Source organism: Siniperca chuatsi, linkage group LG19, assembly GCF_020085105.1.
Source record: "Siniperca chuatsi isolate FFG_IHB_CAS linkage group LG19, ASM2008510v1, whole genome shotgun sequence".
In the NCBI taxonomy this organism is placed as follows: domain Eukaryota; kingdom Metazoa; phylum Chordata; class Actinopteri; order Centrarchiformes; family Sinipercidae; genus Siniperca; species Siniperca chuatsi.
Genome location: NC_058060.1, coordinates 8,661,101 through 8,682,605, shown reverse-complemented (window position 1 = coordinate 8,682,605; position 21,505 = coordinate 8,661,101). Strand labels below are relative to the sequence as shown.

The following is a 21,505-nucleotide window of genomic DNA, read 5'->3' as shown; positions in this document are numbered from 1 at the left end:
GAATATCTGCCAGAGAAAATCATCTCTCTATAAACCTGAGATTGACCGAGAGAATGAGATGATAGTGAAAATGAAAGTGATTACATTAAATACAAATGCATCATGTGTGTTTTAGAAATAGCTCCATTTTTAATCTATTTTCAACCTATGCAAAACAAAAGAAACAGAAAGGCCTGGTGTCTTACGGTCAGTGGTGATTTCATAGGGCGAGTTGAGCCTCCCGTCCCCACACGGCGAGGTGCTGATGTACATGTGGAAATGGACGTTATCCCTCAACCTGTAGCCGCACTCCTTGCGCCGCACAAATATCGACTCCTCCCAGTCATCTGGCCTTTTACTTTAGTAGCAAAAGAGAAAAGGCAAAAAAAAAAAAAAGTATGAAGGAGACTGATGAGAAAGGTAGCACCATTCATCACAGCATAAGAAATAGATTTCCACTTTTCGTTTCCAATGATGAAGTGAGGCAGAGACGGAGAGAGATGGACACTGGTCCTCTCTCTGACCACAGTCCATTCTCCTGCTGTCAGACAGACTCCTGGACATTACTCAGGCTGTCCAAATGTCTCAGCGGAAACAGGGAGCGTGCGTTTAACCAGTGGTCTATACATGCTTTGCATTTGAGTCATGAAAGTGTTATCATGAAGGTCAACCAAAGAATTGGAGTTAAAGTAGTGGTTAAAACAAACATGCAAGAAAATGAGAAATTTGTTAAGTGCAGAATGGGTTTTACTGGCACTGTAAATTAATGTAAACAGTTTCATAGCCACTGTTGTGGTGTGTTTGAATGTGGTACAACTGCATAGAAAGTCAATGGAAAGATGAAAATGTGCGTACTGAGGCAAAGACGCAACCGTGCTAGTTGAAAATGTTTAAACTTGAGGAAAAAACTTTATACCGGGGCTTTATGAATCTACTGTTACTTCATAAACATACAGAGATGATAAAATAAAAGAGTTCTGAGCTCAGACAGAGGCTGAGCTGCCACACAAACACACACAGCAATCAACAAGGTGTATGTTACTAACGAGCTAACGTTAAAGCTAACGTCTGTACGGTTATTGGCTGTTTGGGTTGACCGTACGCACCAATCACACACATGGTCTGTACAGTCAGCACATTGGTTGCTTGGGTAAGTAAACACCGACTACACAATGGTCCAGCAGTCAAATTCACACGAATAACACACTTTCTGTCTGAACACACCTTTAATGCTGGCAACTGCTATCTGTGCATAACGTTAAACTGTAACAAGAACACCAGATAGATATGATTCATTAGAAAAGACGCTGACATTATCTAAAAAATTAAATAAAAAATAAAAAAAATCAGCCAGATGGATTAGTGATAAAATAATAGTTTTTCAGACAGCTAAATCAGAAATTTTTCCAATCCATTAACAATGAGCTGAATACTTACAATATGCCAAACTAGGTGACACATAATCTAACTTAAAAATCTACAAATCATTGTTTCTGCTGTGACGAGGAATAAGGCTTTAATCACTCACACACACATAAGTATGTACACATAGTATATTTAAACTTTGCATCACAATACAAAGCACGACTGCACTCTTTATATAACCTCTCCTCTGTCTCCGATGTCCTTTCACTGAGTGTAAATATGGCAGTTCTGGCATTTTGTTTGGTCATTTCATTATGAGTTATCTTCCCCATTAGCCATTTTACTCAGCTGCAAAGTCTCTGTACCTGCCATCCAGCATTGTGCTAAGACAAAAAGTCAGTGCTGTGTATGCAAATATGACATTCAACGATCTAGACTTCTAGCCACTAATCTGATGAATCAGCCTTGCTATCAAGTTCCTCTGGGAGCTCAAAAACATAATATATGCTTATGCACTGGAGGCAGTTAGGAGTCAAAACTCACCAAGACTGTCTCTTGATACTGGTAAAAATCTTGGTGAGAGTTTGTGTGCACCAGAGCATGCTGTACAGGTTGCAAAGGCACACATAGTAGATACACTTAAAAAAGTGCTAAAAACAAATAGGCCATTGAGACCCTAACATGAACCAGTTGAGTGTGTGATAGTATGCTTAGTTAGCTGGAGAGAACAGCGCACATATGGCTCGTTGATTATTGAAAAGTCTCTGATGAACAACGCAGTGCTGTTTCCATGGAGCTTATTATAGAGGAGAGAGCATTCTTTGGCACTGCAGCGGGAGGTCACAACAAACAAGATATGTAATGCTATTAAGCATACTGTAATGCATAATGTAATGCATGTTAAAACTGTTGGAGGCACCTTGGAAACTAAAGTCTATAAAGCCTACGCAGTATGTTGGCAGCAGTCTAACTTATTGATATATGTTAAATATACATTCACTGGTGGAATGTAACTGAGGACATTTACCCAAGTACTATACTTAAGTACAATTTTGAGGTACTGTGTATATTAGCAAAATGCTGCTAACATCATCCATCCATCCATCCATCCATTTTCTACCGCTTGGTCCCGTTAGGGGTCGCGGGTGACTGGAGCCTATCCCAGTGACTTTGGGCCTTAGGCAGGGTACACCCTGGACAGTGGCCAACTCGTCGCAGGGCTAACACAGACACAGACAAGGACAGACAACCATTCACTCTCACATTCATTCAATACGGGCAATTTAGAGTTATCAATTAACCTACACATGCATGTCTTTGGACGGTGGGAGGAAGCCGGAGAACCCGGAGAGAACCCACGGTAACACGGGGAGGACATGCAGACTCCACCCAGAGAGATTGTGTGATGTTGGTCTGGTCTGGTCCAGGAATCGATCCCACGAACCCACGATCTCCTTATTGGGAGGCAGGAGCTTTAGCCGCTCTGCCACCGTGCACCCCCTGCTAACATCATCCGTAATAATAATCCAATTCTAACATATATAATAATGTAACACAGGGAAGGGGGCAATTCTGAGGCATTATGAGTACTTTCTGTAGATTATGTAACATTTGGCCACTGTGGATATATGTCAACAATTACAGGATAATGGTTAATGCTAAAACATATGTGTGGCAGTAATGTCAGTTAACACTGCAGTATTTAGCTTAAGTTTGCTAAAATTAGCTTACATTTAGCCACTTTAAAGTGACTGCAGGTACGATAACATGCTGTTTAATGTGCTGCAGCTGAGCAGCTAATTAGCTATCTAGCCAGCGGATGTCAGCAGGGCACTTTTCCCCAGTAAATGTTTGTTTGGTGGCTACTTCAACAAGCTAAGGTACAGGAAAAGACGTGGGTTCATGTTTGTAAGTTAGATAAGACGGAGACTTTAGCAGGAAAGCTAATGTGGGTTGTTGATGAGTCTGTGCAGGCTGCTGTCTGGCTCAGTGTGAGCGTGCCTATGATAGAACACTGCTGACATTACTGCTTTATTAAAGATTTGATTGGCTATAGAAATAAGGTATCCATCTGTGTAGAACGGTATTCTGACGAAATAATATAAAACTAGGGGGTGCCATCATGAAACCAGAAAAAATTAAATATACATTCATTTTTATTTAAAATATAAAAATCTCCCCTGTGGTTTCTGATTTTTTTTCTCAAAAGACAAGTGACTTAAAGAGGCGATATATATACTATAAAAAATGCAATTTAATTTCAAGCTCATATTTTTTGCTGATAATACTTCTGTACTTCTTTTGAATGTAAGACTTGTAATACTTCTAAGGGAGTATTTTTACACTGTTGTATTGCTACTTTTACCAAAGTAAAGGATCTGAATACTTCTTCCACCACTGGTTAAATTAATTCTAACTGACATGATCCTGATATGACCTGTAGCAGCTCTACAGCTGCATTTAATACAAATCAATATCAACTTTGGTTTAGAGCTGAAATGATTAATCAATTAATAAATTAAGTCAATCGACAGAAAGTAAATGGGCAACTATATTGATAATCATTCAAGTATATTAAATTATTATAAATCATTAAAGTCTTTTTTTGAACAAAAACATCACTTTCTTTTTTGTAAATACTTGTTTTTCTTTCTCACATGATAGTAAACTAAATATCTTTGGGTATTGGACTGCTGGTCGAAAAAAGCAATTTGAAAATGCCAACTTAAGCTTAAGGAAACTGTGATGGGAATTTTTCACTATTTTCTGACATTTTGTGGACCAAATACTTAATCGATTAATGGCAATAATAATCAGCTGATAAATCAATAATGAAAATTATTGTCAGTTGCAGGCCTACTTTGGATTAATAATGGAATCTGAATAATGAATAATTCTCTTTCTACGTAAACATCAACATTAGTCTGCTGGATTTACAGAGAAACTTTAGGCCAATCCTCTTCTCACATACAATCAAACATTCAGCGTAACGCTTAATTTTCTTAGTTTAACTTTAGTTTCTTTAACTTTAGTTAAAACAAAGTTAAAGAAACCACCATTCATGTTGTCTTTTTGGCTGAAATGGTCAGCAAACAAGCATGATGGTGGTGATTGATTTTTCAATAATAAGCCAGCCTTCCAGGCTACCAATCGACTAGTTAGAGCAAACATTATCTGGCTTTTTCAGGGTATTAAGAATGTAAATACCACAGGAGTTTCAAAGCTGCAGAAAATATATAAAGTACAGCACTTTAAGAATGTTTGTGTGTCTTAAAGATACAGAAGACAGATCTACTACCTTAAGAAGAGTTCAAGTTGAGAGTAGAGGAAGCGTAGCAGAGCTCTGCGGGCCGTGACTTCAGCATGACAGTCATTGACCACTTGTCCCTGGTCACTCAGATACTCCCCGTTTATACACTTGGTTCCCGTGGATAACACCACCACCTGGGCGTGCCTCAGGTCCAGACCTGTTGAACAATTAGACACAGACAAATGTTCACCTTATTGTGCTCGTCATATGTTCCATTGACTACATTGATTCCTTAATCCATGAGTTTAATAGTAACCTTCAGTGTTTAATAACTAATACATGTCCTTCCTCAGCTTTCTGTCTGTGGGAGGCATTTTGTCATGATTAAGAAAGAAGCCCAAGAGCACACAAAGACATTCACAAAGGAAGGAAACAGACTTACATTCCTTAGATTGTCAAAATTATCAACATGAAACCAACAGTAAGGTGGCCAAAGGTATAAAGCCAGGGTGCTCAGACAATAAATGTAACTATTATTTCTCTGTCTATAATATATTTATGCATAATCAATAAAGACTAGGTTTGGAAGAGGACATGACTAAATCGCTTGTCGTACTTCAAGCACATGTTGGCTTCGAAAAATATACAGTAGACGCCCTAGATGTCTTTCATCTATGCCGTTTTTGTATTGCATTATATTCACCTTAAGTATTTTAGAAAATAGAGCTACATTTGCCACAAGGGCTTTTCCAGAGTAAACACTGAATCTGGGATAAGGAATGCATTTTCCATCAATAAGGTCCCTACACTCTGCACCTGATCACATTTTAACGGTTTTAGACATTGCCAACTTGGCCAAAGGAAGTAGTAAATATACATCTGGCATAATTGTGCCAAAAATGTCCTAACACTATTTTGTATAAAACATTTTCATGCCATGGCAAGTATTTTTAAATAAAGTAGCATAAAAAAGACAGGAACTGATAAGATACAACAATTTTGTTGGCAGCAAAACATTTTGAAAGCCAATAAAATGCAACCATTAACACTGATGGATGGATGGATGGATGGATAGATGGATGGATGGGATGGATGGATGGATGGATGGATGGATGGCAAAATAGACCTCAGACTGAAGTTGGTCACTTCTCTTGATCAAACAAGGTGGAAGAGTTCCATTTGCTCACACAGTGAAATGAAAAAGAAAACATAAGAGGAGGACGGGGTAAAAAGGTCATTCTGACAGATAACTTTGGGTTATTTCCATAACCACAGTTCTCTGAGTAGCACAAGTGAGCGTCTCTTCAGAAGCTCCTATCACACCACACCAGCCAGGATTAGCTGGATCCATGGAGTGAGGGAGGGAAGAGACCCTCCACCTATAAACTGGGCTGGCACCACGCCTTCTCATTCAAGAAGTTCACCTCTTCACATTCAGCCACGCACTGGAATGAGCTGAGTCTAAAACCAGAAAACGAAAGACACTTTTTTCCATATTTACTCTCAAACCCACATTGAACAGATGCTTTCTGTGTGACTTTGTGGTTGCTTTAAGGGTGCTGCAATGACCCAGTCACTGACATATAGTATGTGACCATATCTATAGCCAAGAATCTATAGCCACCTGAGCGGTCTTTCTCCTGCCCCAGAACATTTTACAAATACCTCTGAAGGACTAGACACTGATAGTTTATACTCTGAGAAGCAAACCTGATATGTCTCCATTGGGTGGTATACTGGGATGCAGATATAGGCATCCATAACAACAAATGAAGTGAATCAATGATGAAGGCCCAGAAAACACAGCAGAGAACCAGACTTGCTTTCCACATCGAAGGAGGCTATCAGGCCTGCTGCTTCTTCCACCTTAGCGGAACTGGAGGCAGGTTGCTCACTTTGGGGGAATTCCTGCAGGAAAAATATTTTCTTTATATATCATGGACCCTTAGGAATCGGTACCCTAAAAGGGGCATGAAGGACTGTCTGTAGCCTACTCGGCACAGCACAGCCTGAGCAAATGTCTCGCATTGAACCACAGGAGTGACGACATGCACCTTCCGGAGTATATTGCCTTATCATCCTTCCCCTTTTTCTACTGTTTTGCATATATGTGACAGCTGCACCAAAGAGCACCATCACTGACTCACTGATTGACTAACTGACTGACCTTGAGGTTGTATATTTCTAATTCCTGGGAAAGAGGGGCAGCAGAATCCGGTTTCCTGGCCCAACTTCAGTGCCAGAGAGGAGATTTTTGGAGAGATTCATCAGCTACTGAGTAGGAGCTGTGGAAGCCATCATTGGGTCATTGCAGGATAAATCAGTTTGTTGTGCCAATCGGTAAGGGTGCATCTTGAGGGAGAACCAGGCACAGTAGGTCTGCTTCCTCAAGGACTCACAGGTGGCTTGGACAGGCTTTGGGTCAAGATATCACACATGGAATAAGTATATTTACCACAGCCTTGTGTTTCCTCCTTCGCTTGTGTGGAAACCTTCATTGATACTAGGTAGCTGCTACCTACCTGGAAGTAGCAAAAATATTAACCTTCCTAAAGACAGTTGAGTCTAGAGAATTAGGAAGGAATATGCTCTTGCGAGAGGAGGTTTTTGAATGAGCATTGATGTGGTGTCAGCCAAATTTATGGAGGGATGGTCTTTACCCTTCCGGACACTTACGACCTTGGTTCCATCCAATTCTGTCTAGGACAGCATGATGAGCTTCTAACCCATCTCACCCATGCGGTATTCTCAATGTGAGACATGAAGCAAATGCCATGAGAGAGATCACAGATCACAAAGTCCTCCTGTCTCGTGCTGGTTTTCCTTTAAAAAAAATACACTTTCCTCAACGAGGATTCAGGCCAGAACAGGGCCATGTGAGAGCCAGACTGACTGACAGATAGACAGAGGTGGTGCAGAGGGGGGAGAGGCTGGATCAGCACGTTAACGGCATGCCATTCCTTCCTTGTGTGCCACAAATCTCTCCCATCGCCTCTGAAAGTCAGGCCTCGCTGGCTTCTGGCAGACCTGCAGGCGTCGCCGGCCTGGCACATGAGCTTTTATCAGCCTCGGCCCAGATGGCACTGCGGCGGTAGAGTCTTGACACCTCCACTGATGAGGAATGGAAAAGAGGGCAAGGGAGGAAAAAGTTATGGGAGGGAAGAGTGTGTGTGGTGTGTGTGTGGGCAGTTGAGGAAAAAAAGAGCATAGATATGAAAGGAAAGTGTAAGGCAGGGTGGAACAAGTTCAACTTTTACTCTAGAAACTAAAGCGGAAAACTTCAAATAAAATTCAGCTTAAAGAGTAGTGGGCAGCTCTTTTTCATCACATTGACAAGTGATTTTTTTGGGGACAGCAGAACCAAGCTGACATATTATCATCTTTTACGTTGATATGGCAAAATTGTTAACAAATAGTCACTTATTTACACATCCAGCAGACACAGAGCAAAATTAGCATTCATTTGGAGTCGTGTTTAAGGCCACCTGGCAAATGTAAGTCCAATATTTCCTCTCTTTTAGCTCTGTTTGTGGTATCTACCAACTCCTGAGGGAAATATCTGTCTCTTTAGTCTCATTTAGTGTACAGTGGGTATTCAGAGCTTTTTCACTGGAATAAAGCTGCAGCTGCAGCTGAAAACAACATTGATGAGAGCAGTTAGAGTGAACCAAAACAGTAAAGTTGCGGGCCTGGAAACCAAAAGAGTGAGCTGAGGCTAAAATGCTTAGTAGAGCTGAGGGGAACTGCAGAGTAGAGGGATAAATATTTGTGGACTCATCACTACCAGTGACACCTTTCACAAATAAGTAGACATGATCCATTGTTTATATAAAAATATTGATTATAGCAGCTGCACATGCTTTATATTTTGTTACTATGTAAGACTGGTTTCAATGGTTAAGACATTTAATGTCTTAAGAGTTAAGAGAATCTCTAATACTGCATCCTTAATTCTGAGTAAAAATGTACCTACATAAGAGACTGCCAGTGCTGGTTGCTCTTTAAATTCAGACTAGAAATTATAAGACTCCTCTTGCCAGGGTTTTTGACACATTTCTGGACTGGCCTGGGTTAATCCTTTTTCTAAATCAATGTTAAAACATGTTCCTAAGCAACAATTGAGGATACTGAGTTTAGAAAAAGTAAATGCTCTTGTTGTATATAATAATGGTTCCTGTTCACTGCTCCTCTAATGAGTCATTATATACATTTATTCACTCACATGTTTTACTAGCATCACATCTTTGATGGGGTGTGAACAGGTCATTAACAGAATTATTTAAATGCTGTATACACAACTTGGATCAAACTATTAAAGCATCTTTCAGCCCCTTTTGTTGTACATATCACTCATGGAGGAATAGTAAATTATGGTCTAGAAAAGAGCGGGTTAAACCTACTGTACTTCTGCACAGAAAACAAATATTTATGACTGTACAGCACCATAAAATCTCTATATTATGAGTTCAATTATTGGCATTCTCTGTAAGCAATGCACCTCAATTCCTCCTCTGTGATAAAGCAAGTTCAAAAAGGTAACAGACTCTCCCAATTTCATTCTCTTGCTTTTCCTTGCCGTTCCACTTTGCGATTGTTTAGATCAATTTTGCAGTGGATAATTTCTGCTGCGCTGCTCACTACCCTGGCATGAAATTGGCAGTGAGGCTGCCTTCAGTTTGCAGGAGAGAGTAGATGAGGAGAGATGAATGAAAGAGAGAGAGAGAGAGTGAGAGAGAGAGACAGTGAGAGAGGTAGAAAGAGAGAGACACACAGAAGAGATAGAGAGCCCCACAGGCAGTGTGCTGTTTTTAAACCAGGTATAATCAGCTGCATCACAGAAATACAAAAAGAGAGGGTCAAAAGGAACAAGGTAGAGTCAAAGGCCTGAGGCACACTTCACACACAAATACATCTGTTACTGGTGATTCAAAGATGTCACACCCCAGGATAACAGTATTGTCAAAAAGCATGTACATCACAGACTGAGACCTGGAACTACTCACTATGGCAACTGCACTATACTTTTCAGTGCACAATACTGTCAACAGCCTTAAAGGGAAGACAAAGCACACACTGCCTCACTATGGCACTCAGGAGGTAAACATAGAACAGACCCTTTTTTGTCTTGAACATAGGTATTTATTTACACTGTACACACTCTTAACACCGTATTTTGATGACTGTTCCTGAACTTGGCTGCACCTAAGTGGAAGAAAAAAAGTGAGGCAGGGGGTGTGATAACAATCAAGTAATTGTCAAGAATGAAAGGGAATTTGTGCAGGCATTGCCCGCTGACCAGATCAAGTGTGCGTAAATTTCACTCATATTCAAGTGACTGACACTCAAAAGAATCATATTCAAGATATTACCAGCCTTTTTTGAGGGTAAGTTGGCCAGTTCAACTTATTTGAATCTACATTATATTCAGTCATGGAGATTCTGGTTTCCTCTTGAGAGAAGCTTTTTTGGCAGATCCAGTCCACACTGCTCCATCCATCACAAAATTGCTTGAGTGCTGTGGCATAGACATACTGCTTTCAAAATAAGGAAGTGAGGTAATTTTATTGGTCATGACTGATGTCTGCACCTCTGACTAAATGTATTCTTCCTAATGCCCCCGCGCTTCCAACTGTGCCACAAAACTATGCCCTGCACACCTGCAGTTTGTGCCACTGAGTCACGAAAATAGAGCCTAGTGTCTCCTTTAACAAAGCAGGACATTACGACCAGGGTAAAACTGCATTGAGGTTATAAGTCTTTAACTATAACTCTTTAGCTGCATGTAAAACCTCGATTTTTTCTTACGAATGTAAGTCATCATTGAATCAAACAGCAACAGTGTATGTATCACCTCTATGTTTCTGCTTAATGTTGCATTACTTTCACCCCACAACACTGGTTCTCCACTTGCTCTGTCTGCATGTTGGCAAAATGGCCTTTCACAACCAGGCTGCATCACACTACATTACACAGCGCTGCAGCAGACTGTGAGCCAGTCATTTAGGCTGTTATACCAGACAGCCTCACCTAAATTTATATTTTGATTTAAGAGGCCAGGCCTCTGATTGAAGGGGCCGGTCTCTTCTGGGAAAACAAAGTATGGTGCAGCGAGGTCACTGATATCAACATACAAGGGAAAAGGGAACATTCCAATCACTGGCTACGCTCCATATGTGGTAGGGGTGGAGCTGGCGTGGACGGATTGGCAACACGTCACGGACCGCGAGGTGCCGTCAGCTGGCGTAAAACTGGCACAGCTAAAAAATTGGAAGACAGATTTCATATCCACCTGAAATACTAGGTTTGTGTATAAAATAAATTGACAAAGACGAAAACTAACTGAAAATGTTTTTTCACATTTAGTTTTCATTATTCAGTTTTCGTTAATGATAATAACCTTGCATCTAACGTACTGTAACAAATAGGAAAGAGCTGATGCTAATAAATGCTAATAAGGACATTAACTATACACACTTGTGGAGATCCACTGAAAATGCGCAGGAATCCCAACCCGACTAAGGTATAAAGTCTTCCATTGAGTTTTATATCATTATTCTTCATGAGAAAATACTGTACGTCCTTTGTATTTCACCCATCCTAATTATTTTGTAGCAGTGGGCAGCCATAGTGCAGCACCCAGGGACCAGGTCCACTTCTAAGAGTAAGAGTAAGAGTATTCCTAACAGCTGACTGCGGGAAGAAACCAGAGGAAGAAAGTAACTCACGCACTTTACTTAAGTATATTTTTCAGGTACTTGTACTTTTTGTCTCTTCATGTTACTTTATACATCTCCTCTCCACTACATTTCACTTTTTTACTTCACTACATTTATTTGACAGCTACTGGTTTCTTAGTAGATTAACATATAACATCAACTCACACAATACAAATCTCTCCATTTTACCAAGTGATGTTTGTCTTTTACTGAGTCCACTAAAAGTCTACTTTCTTGAAACAAAAAAGGTGGTAATTTCTTTATTCTCGGACAGCAATCCCTTATTATGTCTTCTTTCAAGATTCTCGCACTTATTTCTAGAAATGTTTGAAACAAGTTGATTTCTATAGGAAACAGGTTTATTATTTAAAAACAAGTCAATAACTAATTAATAACTACTTTGTAAAATTTAAATTTTGAGAGAGGGCTCTGAGAATCAAGATGCAGTGCAAAACATATAATCATCATATAAAATAGTCACAATGAGCTTTACCTTTACCAGCTACAACATTAAAATACTGTTTTCAGGTGAATCCATACATAATAATAATACAATCATATATCATACATTATTAGAACACTATGAAAAAGGCGATTATTTAACTTTTGATACTAAAGTACATTTTGGTGATACTTGTTTGCTTAAAAATAAGATTTTGAATGCAGGACTTTTACGTGTAACGAAGTATCTGTACAGTGTTCTATTTTAACTTTTACTTGAGTGAAGGATATTCCAGAAACGGGAGATACCTGTGCAAACACAGTAACCTCCAAACGCCACACAGAAGGGCTCCAGCCGGTCCTGGTAGATTTGGTCAATGCTAACTAGTGAGCCTAACTAGTCAACTACTCCAGAAACACATGGTCAGCTGAAAACAAATATCTGCAAGATATTAAGGATAATGCCTCAACAAAAAAAGCAATTACATATTTCAAGGGAAAAGTGAGGACAAATTGCTAAGAATACTTTACTGGCAATCATTACTAGGAACCACTGGGAGAGTCAAACAGAAAAATCCATATAAATGACATGACCGTGAACTTTACAGTGATCCATTTTGACACAAGGCAACTGCAACTGACAGACACTGCAAAGCTATTATCTGAATCCCTTTATTCTCCATGGTTATAAAACAGGGGAAAATGTTTCCTAATAAGCCACCCATTATCTCTGAGAACCATAAAGCAGGCATTAAAACATCTTCTTCTAAAGCAGAATGAGCTCTCAAGGTCAACTTTTAGTAAACTAATTTATATGCCATTTAGGTTCAGCTCCATAAATCCTATCTTTCATGTGTTCTTTCATCACAAGATGTTGGATGATTGCACTGAATGTCATCCAACGCATGTCTTTTGAATCACAAAAAAACTCTGAAAATGCTCAGCACTTGCAGAGAAAAACAACAACAACAACAACTTGGCAAGAGTATTGAATGCACCCTGTTGAATCTTTATTAGCGTTAACAGGCGACCGCTCTGAACATATAAGGGTGTCTTTGTGAAATTCTGCTGAAGCTCTCAAATCTCTCTCTCTGCTGCAACACACCCTGGGCACATCTCTGCTAATTTTTTTGCCTCTTAGCAAGCTGTTTTGTTGCCGGATGTGATTATTGAACGTTAAAATTTGCAGCAGCCGGAAAACCAGATAAAGAGTAGAGAAAAATCCCTATTTGAAAATGGATATGCAGACTAAGAACCATAGCTTAACCGTCATTTGTAATCAACTTGTTTGAAACCCTTTGCTCTCATCTCTTTCTTTGAGTCCCTGTGGTATTTTTCCCCACTCGGAGTCTCATCACCCTGCTGAATAAAAAAGCCTCAGAAGAAGATTCTCTCATCCCATCCAACAAACAAATTTTTAAAAAAGAAGGAAGGGGGGGTCTTTCTAGCATTTTCCACGTGGACGTTCTTGATTTTTCATGTCTCTGAGCACATATGAACACTGTTTACCATCTCCAGGCACCCAGTGCTATCTCAGATTGATTCAAATGAGATTTTCCACACTATTTGACAATGTGTGCTGGCGGTTTACTTTGGCGGGAGTGGCTCGCAACTCTTGGCCTGGTGGCGAGGCTAATCTCACTCAGGTTGCGGCTCAACTGTCTCGGCGGGACTCAGGCAAGGGTGGGGTGTTCGCTGTCTACGGTTCAAAGACGGACCCTGATTAATATTCTTGAGGCAAAAGCAGAAGCATGAGACACACAGAGAGAGACAGAGAGGGGGGGGGAGACAGGACTCCCCAGTGTTCCTGTCAAGTTTGGTGTCTGACTGTATGGACATTGGCCACCACACTGCTGCTGCTGCTGCTGCTGCCTCACTGTGAATACTTGGCAGCCCTACGTCTGGATCTCTGAAGATAACATGTGCTATTAATAAACAAACAGAAGCAATTACTGGGAGGCAGAGGAGAGGAGAGGGATTGGATTAGGTCAGGATGAGCGCCGGTTTCACTGAAGTCTAAACTGATGAGCTGCAGCACTCCAAAGACAGCAGAGATACCAATCCCTCCTCACTGACCCCTGCACCCCCACAGCCTGCAGCCACACAGGGAGATAACACTCCTCTGTGTGTGTGCATGGGTTTGTGTGTCAGCACTCCACATGTGCAGACCTGTGTGCATTTGTGTGTGTATGGTCATTTTTGTATTATATCCCACAAAAAGTGAAGGCCCTATGTTTTTTTTTTTTGCTGCCTAACCTGTTTATTTTAGCTTTGGTTCCATTTCTTGGGGTTTATTTGGTGATTATTTTTAAGTTGGGTGAGCATTCCTATGGAAGCCCAGTATTAATGTTAAATTATGTCTGACCTATCATTAGGCTGTGCTGTCATAAATCTACTGAGCCTACTGAGAAAGAAAAATGGTTTCAAGATTAAGTTGTGTGTAATTTGTGTAAGAGTGCAGGGAAGTCTACACAGGGTCATCAGGTGGGCACCCTCTCAATATCTGCTGAGTTGGACCCACGACACTGAAAGAGTGTGAACCACCCCCCTCTTTACCTGCACCCACACACTCAACACAGCCCTCTGAAGCAAGCTATATTGACTCCTATCTATAACATCATCAACTAATGACATTCATGTTGCTATCACCAGTAACACGCGGCCTAGCCCACAAAGCAGACCAAACAATCTTTCTCACACCGGAGGCGGAAGCGCCGTGATGCGCCCTGAAGCCCGCTTCCTTTCAGCACCCATGTTAACCAACTGGGCTGTTCAGATAGAGCCCGCCTGCTCACGCTCAGCAGCGATAGTTTTGGCGTCAGGTCTATTTTTTCTGCGTGCCGCGACAACACACTGATAATCTATTATAAATGATATAAATTGATATTATATATATACTTAGAAATGATCTGAATCTGATAAATAATATCCCATGCTTGCCAACCCTTTTGATTTCTCTGCCCCCCCCACATGAAATATCAAGATCTGCCCATCTACTATATTTATTAGAAATAGTATCACTGCTGTTTGTAATTGTAAAGCTCTTTACTGTGATTAGAAAAGAGCAGAGGAGCAGACTTGCTTGTTGCTAACAACAACAGCTAACAACAACAAAGACTAGGGTCTGGTTTTGGTTAAGGTTAAGTTTATTGAAAAAAACCTGAACAGCTTGTTTGCACAAATTTCAATTCAATTTATATAACGCCAGTTTCATGTAAGATCATCCTGGGGTTTATGTGTGCATCAGTGCACCTATTATGTTATGAGCATAGACCATAGACTGTATATAAAGATGGATGACGTGTCTCCATTTCCTCCCACTGTACAAAAATGAAGCCAAAATGTCCCAGATACCGGAGCTGCCATCTTGCGCTGGTAGTGATCAGGGTTGGAGCCGCGGTATCGAGGTCCCGCCCGTACACCCAGCCGACCTGTTCGCAAGCCGGCCTCAGCTGTCAATCATGACGTGAAGCCCCCTTTTTATAGCATCAAATAACTAATTAAAACCAAACTTATCAACAAAAAAAAAAAAAAAACCAACTAACACTTGAACATATATCAGCATAATAAGAACTACCTAAACTGATAGAAACCATCTTTGGGAAAAATTTATTTGACTTGTACTTTGAGTTTTTAGTTTGGCTCAAGTCCCATCTGCTAACAATGGAGGGGGCGGGGTTTATGACCTATACTGCATCCAGCCACCAGGGGGCAATCGAGATGTTTTGGTTTCACTTCAGGGGAGCTGTCATGTGCCATGATGTCACCTGTGATGTTTCTAAAAAGCCAGTGTGAAGCTCAGTGTGGTGGCTCCGGCCGACGCCATCTTGGCAGTGCCTGACTCCCCCGGCTCCCGGCTAACCCAAAAATGGGCAAAGACGTGGAGCGTGGGTGGAGCTGAGGCAGAAGCCTGGTTGCTGAAACCAGCCACCTGTGACGGCACCCACCTGTCACTCAAAGCGGCCATCTTCTTAATTAAGCATAACTTTAAGCCTCAATATAATTTAAACAGGTGAGTTTTATAAAATTCACCCCCCGTACAGTTGTCTTGAACGGGGAAAAGTTTTTTTTTTGTTTTTTGTTTTTTTACCAGGCTGTAAAAATGTTTATTTCTGCTGTGAAGGTGGGCATTTTAACATGGGGGCTTATGGAGATTGACTCGCTTTTGAAGCCAGTCTCAAGTGACCATTCGAGGAACTGCAGTTTTTGGCACTTCGGCGTTGGCTTCATATTCAGCCCAGGAGGTTGCCACTTGGTTATGAGAGATGCGGAGTGTGTGTGTGTGTGTGTGTGTGTGTGTGTGTGTGTGTGTGTGTGTGTGTGAGTGTGTACATACTGTATGGGTCTGTGTGTGTTTTTGTGTGCACTTGTGTATGTGTGGGAGGCCCTGATGTACTGTGCAACAAACACCACACATGAAAGATAAATGTGTAGTAATAACTCATTGTTTCATGCTGCAGGAGAACAGCAGTGTGAAGCTTACTCCTCCTCACTGTTCCTTCAGTGTGTCACTCAGCTGGGTTTCAGATTAAGTTTTAAACTGATCTAGTTAAGATTTCCACTGTGGCCTCTGGAACTCCTGTCAAAGCTGCCTGAGCACAGCAAGTCCAGCATGCAGTGGGGATGACTGACACTCACAACCATGTCTCATTCTCCTCAGAGACTCCGAATAGTCAATAATTCATCAGGTAGGTATACTCTCCTGCACGAGTGCAAGGTACAGCATGGAGTGGAATGTCTCTCTCTCTTCCCACCCTCAGTTTATCATTTCTTTCTCAATCTAGAATTCCTTCCCCTTCGCATTTCTCGTCCTCGCTCTCTCTCTCTCTTTACCTCCCCCACTCACTCTCTCTATATTGCACCACTTCAATAATTCAAAGTGATATATAAAAGTCAATGAAATTTGCCATACCTTGGGTCATTACGATGCCTGCCAGGGATTTGTGTCGAGCGTGCGCAGGACTGCAGCCGCCCACCAGCGAGCGGTACTTCTCCCTCACCAAGTGGAATATTGAATCGGCAAAGTCCTGAAAAACACAATCGCTCCCTTAATTTCTACTAGACACAATCTATGGAGACTGACTTCACAGGTTTCATTTTGCTGTATAATATTCCACTTCCCTAATCGGTTCAAGTAATACAGTGAGTTTTTGGGAGATACCTTACCTGTTAAGCTATGAGTACATCCAGAATGTCATTCTCTGTGCATCATTATGATGCTGTTTCCAAGACTACCACACAACACGTTGATTAAAAGTAGCATGACCAACAGAAAAAAAGATTTTAGCCATGACAGTTTGTTTTTGTTATTACATGCCATGTAATAAAAAAAGTACGCATTTTGTAATTTCTACACATATTGAAAATAAAATATTAATAACTTATAGCCAATATTACTCTAGGAACTATTTGAGGTAAGAAATTCCTGTTTTCCGCTATTGTGGAGTGATTACAGTCTGCAGTCCGCCCTTGGGAAACACTTTTTACTTATGTACAGGGAAAGTACACCCCTGGTATTCACCCAGCACAAAACTGCCAGTATCCTTCTATCACTCACTCAACTTAGTGTATGCTAAAGGGTCTGTCGGGAACGCATACAGTGGATTTAGTGTTAACATTCTGATCACTTAAAGGTTTAGTTGACCAAAGGGGCATAAACTGTATTATCTAACTATATATATTATGTATATCTTTATAAATAAATGATGCTATGATGTCAGTGTTTTGCACTTCAGTCCATTGACAGTCAAAGGTAAACTTGAGCTTAGAACAGACTTGGCACTGCAGAGGCACTGATGATGTCATCAGGGTTATCTTGGCTTGAGATTCAAAATGTTTAACAGAAAGGCTGCATCGTGAAGTGTGAAGTTTGAAAGACGTTGGCATTAAGGAGGCAGGCAGGGTCTAAAGAAAGATGCTACTGAGTTGCATTATGGGAAATATAGAAACCAGCATTCTTTGGAGCTTGACCCATACTACAGACAAAAGGTCAGGACAAAAATGACCAAACCCGTGCAAATGTAATATATTTTTCATTGGAGTTTTTGACATCAACATCAATATAACTATTGTTAGGGGAATGGGTTCTCATTGGTGTAACAGACAGCCTCATTTTTTTTTTATATATTATTATGCTGACATTCCATAATCAAAGATGTTGACACTTGTCCCAGCCCAATCTCTCTGATTGTTGTCTCTCTGGCTTCAGTGAAGTGGATGAACATGTTTGACATTATTTACATCAGTTTTTCATTTCCTCCTCCATCTGCCATTTGTAGACTCTCTGAAAGCTTTAGCTCCCAGCCTGAAGCCTTTTGGGGAACAGCAGTGTTCCCGTTTTGTGCTGTAAACAACCTCTCTTTGTGCCACGAAGCAACCAGAAGATTTACCTCCAATCTAACAGGATCTTTCACAATGTAAAATGTTGACTGTTAAGGATTTATTGAGGATAAAAAGTACGAGCAGAACTCTATCCTTCCGTTCATCGATCCCATTTTCACTATCCCTCTCTCCAGCCAAACCAACGCTTCTCTCCAGACATCCACTAAATCCACACTGTTCAACAGATGTTGCAAAGACATGTGGATCATATCCACGCCTCTCCGAAGCGTTAATGCTTTTTACTCTAGTGGTAATTAAAGGCTTAGTCTCCGAGCGGCCTTCCCGCCAACTGTAGAGCATAAATGGATCATCGGGAGATGGCAACAGAGTGGCAGCAGAGTGGGCCTTTTGGACAGATTGAGCCCCAGTAGCTAAAAGGACATCAGCAGATGCCACGGACGCACAGAGTGAGAGAGCGGTAGGGAGATTAACGGTGAAAAAAGACAGAGAGAGAGAGAGAGAGTGACTGAATTAGTGAGCATATTGCACATTATAGCCCTCGTCAGGGCTGTGAAATACTCTCACAGTTGGAACTGGCGGTTGAGGTGCTCACAGCTTGTGGTGTGGTGGGTGGTGTGTGTGTGTCCGTGTGTGTACGCACATGGACATATTGTTGCTCTGACACTGGTGTCAGCCTGAAGCTTTTTGGGGACTAAAACAGAAAAGGAATGTTGAGGTGTTGTGAAAAGTCAACAGTGAATAACTTTTAGCGCTTTGTTTCAAGAGTCACATCGATGTCTTATCAAGCTCTATAACAGTTAGGTGACAGGTCACTTCTGAGATGAATGCACTTCTCTTTCACAACTGGCAAGAAGGAAAACAAGAAGAGAAAAGTTGTCCTCTGAACTTTTCATCTCATGTTGTTTACTTTATGCTTGAATAATCAGTCCCGTCTAAGAGCATGTTTGTTGAGCTTTAACTCAGCGCAGCTCATGTTGCGGTGACGGGGGACAAAATGAAATGAAAAATCAAGTGGACGGGTAGATTCAGTAGATTTAGTGAGACCACGAATGCTCAGAAGTTACAAAGACATTCATCCATTGCAAAAAGTGACCACAGTATATTTTAAAGACCGAATCTGAAATACTTTCATGTTTATTTTGCTATAGCCTATCACAGACTCATGACAAAAGTGATTCAACAGCAGAGAAACATGCTGTAGATTCCCTCTTTACAATGCTAACGGTCATTATTGGAAACTACATGTGTTTACAATGGAGTTCTTAGAAATTTTCGGAACAGTGGGTCTTTGATTTTAGACAGTGGTAAACGAAAGCAGTCAAAGGTAGTATTCTTAAAACCTCTTTATACCAGTCTTCCCGGGGGACCATTTTTAGAAACTTGAAAATTTAAAGATAGTCTTTCTTGCTACATATAACAGTATTTCAATAATCAGCAGCAATTTGATAATCGATTAATCATTTTAGCTGTTTATCAAGCCAAAATGCCGAACATTTGCTAGTTTCAGCTTCTCAAGTGTGAGGGTTTTTGCTTTTCTTTGTTTTATATCATTTTAAATGGTATATGTTTGGGTTGTGAACAGCTGATGGGACAAAATAAGAGATCTAAAGACATCAGATGTCACCTGAGAAATTGTGATTGATTTGTGAATTGATTAATCTCAAAAATAATCAACAGATTGATCAATAATGAAAATAATAGTTAATTGCAGCCATAATGTTCACTGAGTACTGCTATTAATGCAGTATGTTGGGGCAGTGTAGAACACTATCACCACAGTTGTTGCCAGTGAATTACCTTTCGTGAATCATACTGACTAAAAAATGTGTTCCCCTGAAGTAAAAATCCGGTATCTCCTGATAGTCAACATTTCAGGAAGGTGAGATTACTCAGTGGATTTCATCAGCCCAAATGTTGCGGAGGTTTCCGATTCTCTAGTGGACGAGTTCCAAAAACGCAGAAAAAGACCCTGCCTTGTTCCTTGTACCTGAAAGTGACATCCAATTAATTCTAACAGAATCCTGCTTGGCTTGGCAGCGTCAGCTGGTGTCGGTCACAGTCTGAACCCAGAGTCAAGTCCTCCATCCCTCCTAAAGGCCCTTTCATTGATGACATTACAGAGGTGAGAGAAGGTGGCAGCTCAGAAAGGCCTGGAGAGCAAAGGTGGAATAGACCCTGGCACGTGGCCCAGCTTTTTGTCCCTGCTTCCTCCTCCTTACCTTTTGTTCTCTCTCCTCTCTTCCCCTTCACTTCTCTCTGTCAATTCACGTTTCCTTTACTTCTCTGCCCATCTTTTTAAGACTGACTCTTCAGATTCTGATCTCACCTTTAATTCCTCCCTTTCTCTCCTCCCTTTAACCACCCTACCTCCTCCTCCTCCTCCTCCTCCTCCTCCTCCTCCTGTGTTGTCAGGTTTCTCTCCCTCTCTAATGCTGGTTTGTGATAGAGGGCAGTGATGTGCCAGGACTGAGAAGCCAACACTGAGTCAGAGCCTATAATTTTCTCATCCTGTGAGCCAGAGTGGGGAAACAACATAATCTACGTCACCTGACACAAAAGCAAAACAGGCTGTGATTTACAGCTGTGATTCCCTTCGTAACAAATTAACCCCTTCCACTTTCTCTGTCTTTCTCTGTTTATATCAGCTAATGTCTAAATAGCATCTGCCTGTACCTGCATTTCTCACATTGTTTTCCCCTATCATTTTTCTTAACATACGCGCACACAGTCACACACACACACACACTCTTGCCTCAGCAAGGGGAGTTGAGTGCCACCTTCAGTGTGGGCCTAATGTGGCAGAAAAACGGGGCCAAGGATCTCGCTCCTCAGTCAGACAGAACATCAGTGTGACCTGCCGCACAGCGAGAGGAGGGCCAGCGTGTGGCTGGCTGGCTGGCTGGCTGGCTTCCTCTTGGATGAGCATCAGGGTTAACGCTGCTACATTTGGGAATTTGGTTTTGAAAGTCTGTTTCAGGTAACTGATGTAAGCTCCACTCGGAATACATCTCAGCTAGAAACTGCTGTAGTGGCTGTTGTGTTACTCACCCCACCTGGAGTCTTTCCTGCATTAGTTCTGACCAATTTACTTAGAAATTCCCCACGGCCTCCTCAGGGTGGACAAAAAAAGCAGCAGTAGTTATTTTTGTAACTGCTATAGCTGCGATGGATGAGATTTATTGCAGCAATACCCCAATCAGCCTTAATGAAGAAGAGGTGTTGTGAAGTACAGAACAACATTAAATCTGATCCACTGACCTTTGACCCCCTTATACATTTAGTCATTTCATGCATTTTAGGCAGATTGGATAGCTATTTGATGTCAAAGAAGCTAAGTGTAAGTGCAGCCAAGAAGCATTCAAGACTGATTAATATCTGATTATGCTAAATGTTGAAAAGATGTCAATGCATT

The 21,505-nt window shown here is 41.1% G+C and overlaps 1 protein-coding gene across 10 annotated transcripts in view; it reads right to left on the bottom strand.

Moving 5' to 3' along the window:
- adarb2 (adenosine deaminase RNA specific B2 (inactive)) overlaps positions 1-21,505 on the bottom strand; it is a 255,560-nt gene that overhangs the window by 17,641 nt on the left and 216,414 nt on the right. For all 10 annotated transcript variants that reach the window (XM_044176917.1, XM_044176918.1, XM_044176914.1 and 7 more), the window contains 3 exons: positions 16,664-16,778; positions 4,643-4,811; positions 186-337 (listed from right to left, as the gene is read on the bottom strand). In XM_044176917.1, the coding sequence (XP_044032852.1) occupies positions 186-337; positions 4,643-4,811; positions 16,664-16,778 (436 nt within the window). The remainder of the gene's footprint in view (positions 1-185; positions 338-4,642; positions 4,812-16,663; positions 16,779-21,505) is intronic.